General features: G+C 35.4%; 1 protein-coding gene across 1 annotated transcript in view; it reads right to left on the bottom strand.

Moving 5' to 3' along the window:
* The window catches only part of unc5db (unc-5 netrin receptor Db), a 171,116-nt gene that overhangs the window by 10,236 nt on the left and 143,380 nt on the right, over positions 1–17,500 (bottom strand). The window contains 2 exon segments of the mRNA XM_029439759.1: positions 4,682–4,909; positions 11,006–11,177. Coding sequence (XP_029295619.1) covers positions 4,682–4,909; positions 11,006–11,177 — 400 coding nt within the window.

The raw sequence follows: 17,500 nt of genomic DNA, 5'->3' as shown, positions 1-17,500 counted from the left end.
CTCCTATCAACATGCAACCCTGGTTGTGTCCTGCAGGAGGCGACGAGTACTTGAAGTAATACTAAGTAGTACTTTCTAGTTTTTCTTGGTATTTTCATGCATTTTCTAGCATGTAGCTAGCCTAGCATGTAGCTAGCCTAGCATGTAGCTTAGCCTGGATATAGATGTTGACACATTTGAAGCTACATGATGCCATCCGTGAAGTCTTCTGTTTTCTGTTGTCTTCTGATCTTTGATGTTTTGCAGATGAACAAAATGGTTTCAACAGTGGAATCACAAAATGTGATATTTGAGTTGGATGTTAGAATTCAGGACATTGAACACCTGATGCTCTGCTGAAGCTGAAGGCTAAAGGTCGAGGTGAGAAGTGTTTTCTGGGAGCATTTAGTGGAAGGAACCGTCTGCCAGCAGAATACTGATGTATTTCAGGTCAGACTGAACGCTGACCTGGGATCAGACTTCCTGCTGGACGAGATTATTTCAGCCCTCTGTTGTAACATATATATATATATATATATATATATATATATATATATATATATATATAAATACATATATATATATATATTCAGAAAATGTGACTTGTTGAAGAGGAACTCTTTTAATCATGTCCCTCAATGTTAAAGTTACTCTGAATAAAAAATATCTGCATCAAAACTGCCAAACAAATAATATATATTAATATTATTTTCCACTTTTACTGAGTTCAGTCCTGATCTACCAAATATTCATTTATTTTAAGAATTCAAACCCTTTAAATGCCACTGTTGCTTTTTATGAAGGAAAAATTGCAGAAATGTTTAAATTCTTTTCTGTAAATATAACTAAATAACTAAATGTTAGGGGTTAAGATTAACAACATTGATTGAAGCTCCAGATGAAAGCTGACGTCATAGACAGCAGATGTTATGATGGATGTGGGATCAAACATTCTGCTGTTATTGGGTTTTAATGGAGACAGTGTGTTCTTAAGGCTCTGACTGTCTCATAGTAAACACGTACTTCCAACACACTAAACCTTTGTCACACAGCCAGAACGACGGACATTTAAAAATGAAGAAGACGAAGCTGCTCAGGGGTTAAAGGAGACAGCAGCATTGTGCAGTATCAGAGAACAGATCAGAAACCTGCCAATCAGGACCCTGGCTTGGTCTCAGCTGAGGGACGCGTCTCCCTCACAGGACTGTTTGTGTTGCATCAGACTTCCTGTTGATCCAGGATCCAGTCTGTGATTGTGAAAACACACAGCAGAGATGTGCTGCTAACAGACAGGAGCCCAGGGGACCAGCAAAAGTCTGGCATCTGCTCGGCAGGCTGGAAATTCATAAACCAAATCCAGAATGCATTTTAAAGCCAGCTGTCGCTGACGGCTGCGACATGACAGGAAGGCGGTCGGAGGCAGAGTCAGTCACGAGGCTTGCCGGGCTCCTCGGTTAGTCTGCTGTCTCCGGGGAGCACGGGAAGCTTGATTTCCCTGATGTTCACTGATGAGATCTCAATGCTTTAAAACCCTCCAGGTCGCTGAAGGATAATCAAGTCAAACAGGATTAAAAAGCAGGATGATTGGTTAACATTTGAATGGCAGTGATTACAGCACGCCAGCCTTTGTCTCAGTCTATTCCAACCTGTGGAACAGTCCGGCTGCTACACTCTCAGCTCTGCAGCATTGTTCCACAGCGCTGATGAATCTGCAGTCAGTCGCACGCTGAGGTCTCTGCTGCCTCGCCATAAAACCACACACACACTCCATCTAGGCCACGACCCACAGTTTGTTCTCCCTAATAGAGTGAAGGAGGCGCATCGCTGAACAAAGAATGCTGAATTTGCCGATTTGAATTCTGACGTTTGGGGAGAAAAAGCTCTCCGTCTGTCTTACAAACAAACATTAAAGTCGCTCTTCAGCCGACAGCAGCTCGAGACAAGATGGACTTTTTGTTTTAAATGTGCTCATATTTAGATTTCTGTCTCTGCAGATGAAACTTATTATGTGGAGCTCACGGCTTTAAAGAATGACATTCAAAATGTCTTTTGAGACATGATGTGCTGCTCTTTCTGGATGATCCACTAACCTCACAGTTAACAGTGTATATAGGGACTAAGGGATGTGCAAGTGTGCACTTTGGATTATCCAGACTGAGGACGACTCTGTCTTGAAGAACAGGTGGAATTTTGAGCTCCACAAACCAAATCCTCGTCACCATTCAACTTCAGAGACGCTGATCTCAAAACTGGTTCAAATACCGAACATGTTATCATTTGTCTATTTACACATCCAGCAGACCTGACATCAGTCCGATATTAGTATCTGACAGCAGGTAGAAGACACACACGTTATCAGATTAATAACAAGCATCATGAGAAGGAAGCTGCACAAGTGAAACAATGAGCTAAAAGAAGCTAAAATGCTGAGTAGAGCTGAGTAGATCTTTACTATTTACTTATTGATTCATTATATCTTTACTGTTTACTTATTGATTCATTATATCTTTACTGTTAACTTATTGATTCATTATATCTTTACTGTTAACTTATTGATTCATTATATCTTTACTGTTAACTTATTGATTCATTATATCTTTACTGTTTACTTACTGATTTATTATATCTTTACTGTTAACTTACTGATTCATTATATCTTTTCTTTACTGTTTACTTACTGATTCATTATATCCTTACTGTTTACTTACTGATTCATTATATCTTTACTGTTAACTTATTGATTCATTATATCTTACTGTTAACTTATTGATTCATTATATCTTTACTGTTTACTTATTGATTCATTATATCTTTACTGTTAACTTATTGATTCATTATATCTTTACTGTTAACTTATTGATTCATTATATCTTTACTGTTAACTTATTGATTCATTATATCTTTACTGTTTACTTACTGATTCATTATATCTTTACTGTTAACTTACTGATTCATTATATCTTTTCTTTACTGTTTACTTACTGATTCATTATATCTTTACTGTTTACTTACTGATTCATTATATCTTTTCTTTACTGTTTACTTACTGATTCATTATATCTTTACTGTTTACTTACTGATTCATTATATCTTTACTGTTTACTTACTGATTCATTATATCTTTACTGTTTACTTATTGATTCATTATATCTTTACTGTTAACTTATTGATTCATTATATCTTTACTGTTTACTTATTGATTCATTATATCTTTACTGTTAACTTATTGATTCATTATATCTTTACTGTTAACTTATTGATTCATTATATCTTTACTGTTTACTTACTGATTCATTATATCTTTACTGTTAACTTACTGATTCATTATATCTTTTCTTTACTGTTTACTTACTGATTCATTATATCTTTACTGTTTACTTACTGATTCATTATATCTTTTCTTTACTGTTTACTTACTGATTCATTATATCTTTACTGTTTACTTACTGATTCATTATATCTTTACTGTTTACTTACTGATTCATTATATCTTTACTGTTTACTTATTGATTCATTATATCTTTTCTTTACTGTTTACTTATTGATTCATTATAGCTTTACTGTTTACTTACTGATTCATTATATCTTTACTGTTAACTTACTGATTCATTATATCTTTACTGTTTACTTATTGATTCATTATATCTTTACTGTTTACTTATTGATTCATTATATCTTTACTGTTAACTTATTGATTCATTATATCTTTACTGTTAACTTATTGATTCATTATATCTTTACTGTTAACTTATTGATTCATTATATCTTTACTGTTTACTTACTGATTTATTATATCTTTACTGTTAACTTACTGATTCATTATATCTTTTCTTTACTGTTTACTTACTGATTCATTATATCTTTACTGTTTACTTACTGATTCATTATATCTTTACTGTTAACTTATTGATTCATTATATCTTTACTGTTAACTTATTGATTCATTATATCTTTACTGTTTACTTATTGATTCATTATATCTTTACTGTTAACTTATTGATTCATTATATCTTTACTGTTAACTTATTGATTCATTATATCTTTACTGTTAACTTATTGATTCATTATATCTTTACTGTTTACTTACTGATTTATTATATCTTTACTGTTAACTTACTGATTCATTATATCTTTTCTTTACTGTTTACTTACTGATTCATTATATCTTTACTGTTTACTTACTGATTCATTATATCTTTCTTTACTGTTTACTTACTGATTCATTATATCTTTACTGTTTACTTACTGATTCATTATATCTTTACTGTTTACTTACTGATTCATTATATCTTTACTGTTTACTTATTGATTCATTATATCTTTTCTTTACTGTTTACTTATTGATTCATTATAGCTTTACTGTTTACTTACTGATTCATTATATCTTTACTGTTAACTTACTGATTCATTATATCTTTACTGTTTACTTATTGATTCATTATATCTTTACTGTTTACTTATTGATTCATTATATCTTTACTGTTAACTTATTGATTCATTATATCTTTACTGTTAACTTATTGATTCATTATATCTTTACTGTTTACTTACTGATTTATTATATATGTACTGTTTACTTCATTATATCTGGTTGTTTCTTGCTGTTGCACTTTGCTTATGTAACACAGCACAGTTCCTGTTTATGGAAATAATCATGATTTAAGCTTTGTTGGATTAACACCAGACCAGCGTCCTCCCCCACCTGAAAGGCGCGCGGTGTGTCGTCCACACAGTACACCCGCAGGCTGTAGCTCATGGAGCCGGCCTCCATGGTCCCAAACACAGCCAGCTTCAGCCTCTTGACGGCAGCCTGCGTCAGGGGCTCGCCCACCAGGGCGTACGAGCCCGGCTGAGCCAGAAGCAGGTGGCAGCTGGTCGAGTCCATCAGGCAGTAACAGGAAGTGGACTCCTCCTCCACTGACATCACTTCCTGCAAACACAGAGAATGTTCTCATGAAGGCACAGTACGAGTTAGTGGTGAGGAAATAATCGATGTAAGAAACGTCTCGTCAGTGTAACATGCAGTGTGAGGTCAGTGTGCAGGATCTGGGGTAAAAGTCGGCCGGCTGTAACCCTAACCTCGTTAAGGGGTTTCTGTCCGACGTCGTTTCCCGTCCGTTACAAAGTAACACAATAATAAATACTCTGGGACATCTGTCGTTATGGTAACATCCCTGTAACATTGTATCTAGGCCTGTCACCATAGTTACGGTTGATGGACGATATAGTGTTCCAGAAATAATGCGATATTATTGTAATTTTAAAACCATTTTATGATATAATCATAATAGAATAGCATAATAATGAAAGAACACAGTTTGAAAGAGCGATTAACTTTTCTTAAGAAAACGCAAGCAAACGACCTATTCTGTTGTTTAGCTATGAGGACGCGTTGGTTAAATAATGGTGTTTAAAATAGTCCCTCCGTTGCCTTCTGCACAGAACATAGTGCGAGGTGGTTGCTATGCAACAACACTAACAGCTGCTCTGCACGTAGCTCTGCACGTGGTCTTTGAGGGTTTCTTCTCTGGAGATAGGCACTGATGGATCCACTCCTCCAGAGCAAAGCTTTGTTTCTTAACGGACGTCATGTAACAGCTGTAACGGTGTAGCTTTCTCTCAGAGGGATACTGACTTGTGAAAAGTGACGACAATTCTACCCGTGATATACGCTCACTATACCACGGCTAAGAACCAATCAGATTGCTTGATTTGACATGTCCGTTTTATAATATATATTATAATACGTACGCCCGAAGGCTTATCACGCACATGTTTACGTCTGTAACGTTTATCTCCAAATTCATTGAATACAATTTGAATTCTTCTCTTTCCATCCAATCAACTCTTCAGGAACACTTCAAGCTTCATCTCATTTAAATTCCTTAAAGGGAACTTAGTACAATCAACTGATTAAAACATTTTATTTCAATAAGCTGGGATCAACCTCCAATAATAATAACAACAACACACAGTTATTCAGACCTTCTCTTACACAGTGTGAGACTCCCCAGCACACTGCTGCTGAGGTCTATAGTACAACTAAATATTCAAGCCCAGAGCTCCAGATAAGACTAGAAATATGTGCAAATGATTCTGCAAACAGTAGAACACATTATGGATTGAGTTCTGGTACACTGCTGTTGAATGATGGTGGAGGTAACACAACACTGGTTTAAATCACAAAGCAAAACCCCACACAGGTTGTAAGCAGTCTCCGGAGAATGTGAAAAAGCATTTCCTACATGACTGATGGTTTTAGCCGAACACAAAATAGTCATTATGAACAATACAGAGTGTTTTATTTATGAGGGGACAACTGCAGCCGGGAAGCACTACATTATTTCCAACTGGAACGAAGAATCTTTTATGTCCCGTCTTTCAGTTTTCCTTTTCCTTTCCTTTCAATCAGCAGAAGACTTCACAACAAAGCCAGCAGGACGAGGAGCTTCCATTTACCAAGTAATGACGCGCCACAGAAAATATCAGAAGGAAACTCAAATATGTGTTTTTGCAGCTCATTGGAACAAATTCTGTTTCAACTTCTCTGTCGAGCTCATTTTAGGGACGGAAATCATAAATGATGCGTCACCAATGATGTAATATACTGTATGACTAGTAATATAATGTACACTATTACCTAATTAAACACATGTGTGTTGACATAATACTTAATAAAAACTTAATATTGATTTAAAACAAAATTCAACTTCTAGTAACTTAATTAATTGGCTTTCAAAGGCTACATCAAAAAAACATCTAATTAGAGCAACTTCACTTTTTTAGGTTAAAAACTTGTTTTCTAAATTATGTTAATTAAGTAAATAACATTAAAACTATTATTTTAAATAATGTGGAAACTTAAAAACTTGTGTTTAAACTACCAATTATTAAGAACGTGACAATTAAAAATACCTTAATTCTTTAGAGGAAAAGTGAATTCCCCTAATTCCATGTAGGTTGTTGGTTGAACAGAATGTCATTAGTTGTCATAACTCAAAAAGATTGTTGCATTATTAGTTTTGTTGCGCCAAACATTTGTTTTTGAGTATGTTTGGGAGCCAAAACGTGAGCTTCAAATGTCTCCCTGTCATTATAAAACCATCTCACAATATTGTCACGCAGTATGTTGCAAGCAGGTAGAATCCATGAACTACATGCGATTATATAATTTAATGAGGAGCCGCGAGACCAAACAGCATGCTAAAAGCACAGCCTGAGGAGCAGTATTTACTCCCGCACAAATAATCACAAATTACCTCGCAGAGAGGCAATCAAAATTCATGTTCCCAGACATCACGCCCTGCAAGACAGCACCTCCACCTGTTCCCTCTCTGCTGGGCTGCCTCAGAGACACGACCGCCACAGCTGCACCTTTTATAATCATCGACTTATCTCGTTATCCCAACACACTTTGGAAAAACCTTAAATAACCTAAATCCTAGAATTCACAATAATGTCTTTCCCTTTTCAAATACCCACAATACACTTGGCCCAATTTATTCTCTGCTGGCAAATACATTTTATCAGCTCGTACATTATAATCAGGCCCTGCATCGCTCAATGAGATACAACATAAAGTGAGAAATATTACCACTGTGTTCTGCCACATTCATATCAAGTGTTTGGATTCCTGCTGTGAATACTTTATGTTTATGCATTTTGTACTTATGCTTTCCGCACAGCTTAACACACTGCAATATGGCACTGAATAACAATATAGTGTGTGTGGAAGTGCAGAGGAGTCTTCTGTGGGTAGTGTGTATTCTAATCACAGCTGAAATAAGACTTTTTTAATGGCACTGTGCATTTGCACATATTATGCGTCGTGAAAACCTCGGCTCTAACTTAAGGGGCGACCTCAATGGGAAGTCATTATTTCTAAGCAAGAAGCTCCGAGGATCTCTGTGAAATCTCAAAGCGACATAAATCTTGTATTCATTCACATCCCCTCTGGTCTCCCTCCCTCATTCGTAACACTTTCACATCTTGAGAAATTGCCCTCTTACACTGAAAAGAGATATTTTCTTTTGTCACACAATAGCAAAGCTAGAGTGCTTTTAAAAGGCAAGGTTAGGTAAACATGAGATTCAACTCCAAGCAGAAGGGAGAACACATACAGACTGACAGAAAATGGTGTCACCTCCGTAAGCAAACAAGATGTCGACGAAATAGCTCTTCAAAACAACATTAATCTCTGACTGAATGACCTGAAGAGAGTCTAATCTTACAGAGATGGACATGGAAGAAGACAGAACAAATAAGATTCAGTTTCTGTGGCATCCACTTACAATCTCCCGTCTGAGCGTTACGTACGGAGGCGCTCTGAGGGTCAGCCAGCTACAGGGCCTTTGGGCTCGACTTGGTTAGCAACAATAACAAGTTTACATCCCCTGGTACCCTATACTGCACACACATCCTTTCTTATGGCAGCTTCAGTACAGATGATCCAATCAAAACATGTTAAATAAGTCCATATTTAACTGTATGCAGATGATTCAACCGTATACACATCGGCACGTACCATTGATTGAGTTGATACGCTACAATAAGTTAGTAACTTAAGTAAGTAAGCAAATAGGATTGTATTTGTTACAACAGTTTCTATCCTTAATCTCTAAATAGATTTTGTGTTATAAGGTTACAAAAGACAAGCGACTGGGCAACGCTTTTAGAAATGATCACGGGTGATGCATTTAGATTATATGGTTGTATAGTAATAGTTAATAGTCTTGCTGCTGTAAGATCACCAAGTAAAGCTATGGCTACATGTTGTCAACACATAATCAAAACAAAGGTGTCTGCTCTGAGCATTTTGTACTGGACAACTAACTGGGAAAAAGATCATTGCAAGGACCAGGACTGAAATAGTTTTAAGCATCAAACCAAAGCTTCTTACCACCCAATAGAAGATGAAGGTCCATTGTGTCTGTGCTTGTGGTTTCACAGTGGTGCATGCAGAGGCCGCTGCAGCTCTTGAATATTCTTTATATCAGCCATCTCCACCGTTTAGAAAAACATTATTCAGAACAAAAGCAGACCATGTAGAAAGCAGGCAACATCGGTCTGTTCTTCTTCTAAATAACAAGCTCTTTGCAGCGCTGACAACCACCACAACAGCCAGAGGCAAACCTGTGCTGTTCATTATTCTGACCCATGCTAGGCTTTCCAAAATCTTACGTCAGATTTACGTTAGATTTATATTTAAATTAGCGCCTGAATGAATATTCTCTTCATTATTCGCTCCCCCTTCTTCTCTTGTCTTGTTATCATCTTGCTGGTTACGAGAAAATAATGCGAGGTGACGACAACGACTGGGCTTGTTATGTCTTGGAGTTTGGGATTAAGCTCTTGGGACTTAATGCAGACCAGAAAACACAATCGTCTTTGCTGGAGGGAAGAAAAAACAACAAACGCTGACATTGTTGGAACACATACAAATAAAGAGCTGCAGAAATACAATGTGTCCTGCTCTACAGCATCAGAGCGAAGCTAACAAGAAACAAGCTATTGTGTGTGTTGATCTGCTTCGTTGACTGTGTGTGTGTGTGTGTGTGTGTGTGTGTGTGTGTGTGTGTGTGTGTGTGTGTGTGTGTGTGTGTGTGTGTGTGTTGGGAGATGTAAATGAAGAGTTGTGCCTCTCCTCCTGATTGCCTCACATCTAAATTCACCGTGCCGTCTTTCCTGATCCACTAATCGATACTGCCCTTGTCTAACGGTTCCTTTAACCCCCCGACACACACACCACCCCCCCACTGACAGACAGCAGCCATGCCTCTTCCTGGCCATTACACGCTGTAATTGTTTCTTTATTGTCCCCTTGCCGGACCGGCAGTGTTGCCTTCATGTGGTCTTATGTCCCCTCTGAGCCCACAGAGAGCAGCAGAAGGCAGGATCAATGAGCTCACCCACAAAGCCCCACAGTCCTTTATGGCTCACACATAACTCAGCTGACATCAGGCTCACTAACAGGACCTTTTACCACAAACAGCACATATATATAGGTCAGCAAACAGAGGGAGATAACAGAGTCAACAACCCATGTACAGCAACATGACTTTAACCTGCAAAACTCACTGTCCTACGCTGACTGCTATAAAGAAACTATATATATATATATTTAACATCACTTGATGTTAAATGACATCGAGCTGTCGTACTGGCAGAGAGAACATACTGTTAACTATGCTTAGTCTGACACGTGACATAATCCAGTCAGACAAACATCAGAGCATTGTTCTGAGCCTGCAGAGTTCACATTTTATAAGATGAACGACTGTATATTGTCACTACAAGCAGTTTCACACTAAACATGATCATTTCATCCGTTGTTAATATAAAACATATGTATTGGTGCAGCTTTAAGGTTTACGGCAACAGAAGCCTGCAGAGGGTTGAGATATTTGCATGTGGCTATTTCTTTGATTTACTTCCTTCTGTCACCACAGATCCAGATGTTATAGACAGTTCATGGACGTCCCTCATCTTAGCAGCTCATCTGCAGTGAGGCAGGTGGGCAGTGGGTGGGAAGAGCTTCCATTTAAATACTGACAACCAACGGATGAGCTGATGTTTATTTCTCATTTGTTTTGGTCCTCAGAAATGTGTTTAACAATCATAAGTGGAAGAAATGATTAATGTCAGATCGACAACATTATGAATCTGACGCAGCCAGGCTAGCAGTTTCCCTCCACTCCCAGTGTTTGTGCTAAGCTAGGCTAACCTGAAACATGTCGTGCTTGCTTGGATCTGAGCCTCAGTGTTTTAAGTCATATGGTGACATCACAGCAGCATCCATACTTTTTTACTTTAATGCTGTGACGGGTCTTTCTATGCATGCCAATGTGCTTCACAGTTTAGTCCTGAGGTGTAGCACTGGAAACAGTTTGGTGGCTTTACTTCCTTCCTGTTGACGTCTAGCTACAGAAAAAGATCCACATGTGGACAAAGACAACAGAGCGACTCGTCATGTCTGAGCCCAGCGGATCTGTACTGTACTGGACACGTGTGGGTCTGCAGCTCTCACCTCCCATTTGCCGTCCTGGGTTTTCCTCTTGAGCTGGATGTTCCAGTTCTCCGTGTCTACCTCAGCGCAGTGAGCGATGGTCATGGCCACTGGGCAGAGGAGGTCCAGGCCCGGGGGACCGTACGTCACCTCTGGGCCCAGGAGGATCTCACAGTCGTCCAGGGTTTGGACACTACACACAACGTGACACACAGAGAAAGAGACAGAGGTGAAAAAGAATCACTGCAGGACTGAAATACTTAATGTTATCTTTGTTTATCTCATTAACATGATCCATAAACTGTGATAAAAAGAAGCCTTGTTAAGACTGGAGACTCTGATCTTCACTTGACTTTCCATATTTCACATTTATTCATTTATGATTCCAGAACCATTATGTTTAATATCTCGACATAAAAAGCTCTTCGAGGTCATGTTATTGTGTTCCAGCGCAGGTGAAGGAGTCCCTGTGATTTGAGCTCATTAAAAGAGACTTACAACAAACACGTGATGGTGGCAGCAGCAGCTGTTGGTTTTTATAAAAAGGTGAGACATGGGGGTCGCGGTAGCTCAACCGGTAGCACAGGTGTCCCATATACAAAGGCTGAGTCCTTGCCACAGCAGCCACTGGTTCAAGTCCAACCTGTGGAGTTTGCTGTATGTAGTTCCCCTTTCACAATCTGCACTTCACTATCATAAAGGCATGAAAAGCCTGAGACAGGATCACAGGATAGAAACAAAGATTTCTAAACTCTCAGTCAACAAAGATCTGAGGGTTGAGTTGTAAAGATTGAGGAGCGATTTTATTCAGGTTTAACGTCCACTACGACTTAAAACTAGCGAGAATGAAGAGGAAAGCCTTGTGATGTAATGGTGTTGTGTAGTGATCTAGTGGTGTAGGATCCAGCCACGCTCTCACACTTTCAATGATTGTGTACTTGTGATGCTTCTTGTACAGACACTTATGTTACGTAAGTTACTACAGTTTTATATCTGAATTAAAAGCTGCATTACGTTGAAAGGAGCCAGTTGAGGTGGTTCGGGCATCTAGTAAGGATGCCACCTGGGCGCCTCCCTAGGGAGGTGTTCCAGGCACGTCCAGCTGGGAGGAGACCCCGGGGAAGACCCAGGACTCGGTGGAGAGATTATATCTCCTCACTGGGAACGCCTCAGGATCCCCCAGTCGGAGCTGGAGGATGTGGCCCGGAGAAGGGAAGATTGGGGTTCCTTACTGGAGCTGCTGCCCCCGCGACCCGACCCGGATAAGCGGTAGACGATGGATGGATGGATGGATGATGCCGCTCCCTCTCTATGTCACTTAGCTCGCGCTCTGTTTTTCTGATATGTCAACAACCTCCCTGCTCCTGACGGGTCCGCAGGGAGCTGTCGGTGCCTGAGCCAACATGGCTGATCCTGATCACATATTTAATGTGGTGCCGGACACTGAAGCAGCAGGTAATCTGCTCCTGCAACCTTAAAGAAGTGTCCACGGCTCGCTCTCTGCTCCACTTGTAATCATAGTAACGGGCTCTGACCGGCAGCTTCTGGAGATGAGCTGCATTATTTAAAGTGAGCAATGACTCGCTCCTCGGGGACCCGGGCAAAGTGGCAGATTAGTCCGGGAGAGGAGGCTTAATAAATGCACACATTAGCACGCTCCATTAGCTCCACCTTTATTTGCTTGTAACCCAGTGTTTGTCCCACTGTGCTTTTGTCCATTTTCAAGTTGATGCAGACACCTCGTGTGGCGCCTGAGACATTAATCAAACCGGCATCTAGAGGTGAAGCTTCGTGCTTTGATCATCCATAACATCTATATTCTGCTGTCGTCTCCTCTTAACGGCAACGCATTCATCAAAACAACTTCAGTAATCAGGGACTGACAAAGTTACGTGATTGAGAGAACATTAACAATAACTTAAACTAATCACCGATCTGTTTAAAAAGACATCAGCAGGCTCTGTGCCTTGATTTATAAAACCATCATCATGACAGCTAACTTTGATGCCGCTTCATCTGTACCGTGGTGCTCGCAGCACATCGACTGTGAGCGACCAGGCTAATCACTTGAAACATGAAGTGTGCTGCTCTGTAACTAAAAGTTACGCCACAAATCAGGGAGCAAGTTCAACAAATGCTTGAAGTATCTGTGCAATCGGCGAACAAACAGTTCGGACAACTTCAGGTATTATTGTGTATTTGTGTTGCAAACTGTGATTCTTCAACCGTATGGAGAACACACTTACTGTGTAAGATGTTCTCAGACACTGGGCGTAGCTTTACCTACGGACTCGTACGTAATCCACGTAACTGTGAACCAGGAAGTGTAAAGGTGGCTCCAAAAACACGGGACTTTCCCGAGCGGGAGACCGCTGTCAGTGTCCCGTGTGAAACCTGCTGTCAACGTTGTTTTATTTGTCACGTAAAATGGTAACTGCACTGCGGTCACTCAAAGCGCTTTACAACACATGTCAGCATTCACACACACATTCATACAGAGTCAGAGGCTCATCTGTGGTGATAAACATTCACACACACTCACACACCGTTGGCGTGCTCAGAGCTTCTCTACTTAGTAATGAGTTCAGCAGAGGACCCTGAACGTCTCGCAGGCAATTGTTCACTCTGCAAAGTCTGCTCCACTTGTTTTGATGAAGTCAATAAAGGACAGAGGTGTGTGTGTGTGTGTGTGTGTGTGTGTGTGTGTGTGTGTGTGTGTGTGTGTGTGTGTGTGTGTGTGTGTGTGTGTTAGCAGAGTCATGGCTCTATTTCAACAGAAAATGGAAAAGATGATGACCATGCTGAAAATCAATGTCCAGTTTAATCTCCGTCCCTTTAAAACAAACTTTAGATTTTAAAGTTTTCGTAGGCGGTGTCGCCTTCAGAATAAAGTAATAGAACATGTCAGGGTTGATTTTGTGACGGCGCCTAAGGGATAACAATGTGAATCAATGCCGGGCAGTCGGCCATCTGTTTACACTTTATTAAACTCACGATATCTCAACAACTTTCCACATTAAAAGTACATTAATGTAGGTAATTAAAGGTAATTCTGTTGCTTCTCAGAGGATGTAATGATCTCTTAGTCTTGTACACAATCTAATGTGCAGACCATATTACAATCAAAGAAGTATTCATTCTCTTCAGTTGTGGAAGCTCTGTGAGCCTCACCATCAGTCCAATGCAGACGTGTCTTTACAAATCAAAAGCTAAAGTTGGAGTTTCCATGAAGTGATTATTTCTGCGAGTACGGGGAAGAATGGAAATCCAATCAGCCACGATTAAGATGTTCAGAGAAGAGTTTTCTGTTATACACACAGATATACACGACTGTGGTTCATTAAACATATTGTGCACCTTTAAATAAAACATGTGGACTGTGTCTATGACTTTTATAGAAACATGTAGAATTAACATTTTAAAACGTTTTACATTCTCAAGTAACAGCTGGCAATTAAATAAACAGCCCATAATATGCTCTGAGTTTCTCTTGTTAACAGGATACTGTTCAAACTTTTACATTTGCTTCTAATATTTTTAATTTCTGTTTAACTGCTGTTAATAAAATGCAGCACTTCCTGTAGATGTTTCACAATAAGAGCCCACTATTATTCCCTTTGTGTGATATGACTGTGATGTTTAATATTATTATTATTATTATTATTATTATTATTATTATTATTATTATTATTATTATTATTATTATTATTAATATTATTAATGTACATTAAAAATACATTGAAAATATCAAGACAACAGGGAAATGAGGAGCAACAAAGTAAACTGGAGCCAATCAGAAAACGTTTACTGAAATATAATAAAATATATGTATGTATCAAAGTTGGAAATTACAGATAAATATATAATATTAATACTACTAATATTAATACTACTAATATTAATACTACTAATATTAAAACTACTAATATTAAAACTACTAATATTAATACTACTAATATTAATACTACTAATATTACAACTACTAATATTACAACTACTAATATTAATACTACTAATATTAAAACTACTAATATTAATACTACTAATATTAAAACTACTAATGTTAATACTACCAATGTTAATACTACTAATATTAATACTACTAATATTACAACTACTAATATTAATACTACTAATATTAATACTACTAATATTACAACTACTAATATTAATACTAATATTAATACTACTAATATTAATACTACTAATATTAACACTACTAATATTACAACTACTAATATTAATACTACTAATATTAAAACTACTAATGTTAATACTACCAATGTTAATACTACTAATATTAATACTACTAATATTACAACTACTAATATTAATACTACTAATATTAATACTACTAATATTAATACTACTAATATTACAACTACTAATATTAATACTACTAATATTAATACTACTAATATTAATACTACTAATATTAACACTACTAATATTACAACTACTAATATTAATACTACTAATATTAAAACTACTAATATTAATACTACTAATATTAAAACTACTAATGTTAATACTACCAATGTTAATACTACTAATATTAATACTACTAATATTACAACTACTAATATTAATACTACTAATATTAATACTACTAATATTAATACTACGAATATTACAACTACTAATATTAATACTACTAATATTATACTACTAATATTAATACTACTAATATTAACACTACTAATATTACAACTACTAATATTAATACTACTAATATTAATACCACTAATATTAATACTACTAAAATTACAACAACTAATATTAACACTACTAATATTACAACTACTAATATTAATACTACTAATATTAATACCACTAATATTAATACTACTAAAATTACAACAACTAATATTAATACTACTAATATTAATACTACTAATATTAATACTACTAATATTAAAACTACTAATATTAAAACTACTAATATTAATACTACTAATATTAAAACTACTAATATTAATACTACTAATATTAAAACTACTAATATTAATACTAATACTATTAATACTACTAATATTACAACTACTAATATTAAAACTACTAATATTAATACTACTAATAATAAAACTAATAATATTAATACTACTAATTATAATACTAATACTATTAATACTACTAATATTACAACTACTAATATTAATACTAATAATATTAATACCACTAATATTAATACTACTAAAATTACAACAACTAATATTAATACTACTAATATTAATACTACTAATATTAATACTACTAATATTAAAACTACTAATATTAATACCACTAATATTAATACTACTAATATTAATACTACTAATGTTAAAACTACTAATATTAATACTACTAATATTAAAACTCCAATAATTAATACTACTAATATTAATACTACAAATATTAATACTACTAATATTACAACTACTAATATTAAAACTACTAATATTAATACCACTAATATTAAAACTACTAATATTAAAACTACTAAAATTACAACAACTAATATTAATACTACTAATATTAATACTACTAATATTACAACTACTAATATTAAAACTACTAATATTAATACTACTAATATTAATACTCCAATAATTAATACTACTAATATTAATACTACAAATATTAATACTACTAATATTAAAACTACTAATATTAATACTACTAATATTAAAACTACTAATATTAATACTAATACTATTAATACTACTAATATTACAACTACTAATATTAAAACTACTAATATTAATACTACTAATATTAATACTACTAAAATTACAACAACTAATATTAATACTACTAATATTAATACTACTAATATTAATACTACTAATATTAATACTACTAATATTAAAACTACTAATATTAATACTACTAATATTAAAACTACTAATATTAATACTACTAATATTAAAACTACTAATATTAATACTACTAATGTTAAAACTACTAATATTAATACTACTAATATTAAAACTCCAATAATTAATACTACTAATATTAATACTACAAATATTAATACTACTAATATTACAACTACTAATATTAAAACTACTAATATTAATACCACTAATATTAAAACTACTAATATTAATACCACTAATATTAAAACTACTAATATTAATACTACTAATATTAATACTACTAATATTACAACTACTAATATTAATACTACTAGATTAATACTACTAATATTAGAACCACTAATATTAATACTACTAATATTAATACTACTAATATTAATACCACTAATATTAATACTACTAAAATTACAACAACTAATATTAATACTACTAATATTAATACTACTAATATTAATACTACTAATATTAAAACTACTAATATTAAAACTACTAATATTAATACTACTAATATTAAAACTACTAATATTAATACTACTAATATTAAAACTACTAATATTAATACTAATACTATTAATACTACTAATATTACAACTACTAATATTAAAACTACTAATATTAATACTACTAATATTAATACTACTAATATTAAAACTACTAA

Source organism: Cottoperca gobio, chromosome 9, assembly GCF_900634415.1.
Source record: "Cottoperca gobio chromosome 9, fCotGob3.1, whole genome shotgun sequence".
NCBI lineage: Eukaryota > Metazoa > Chordata > Actinopteri > Perciformes > Bovichtidae > Cottoperca > Cottoperca gobio.
This window is presented reverse-complemented; position numbering and strand designations above follow the sequence as displayed.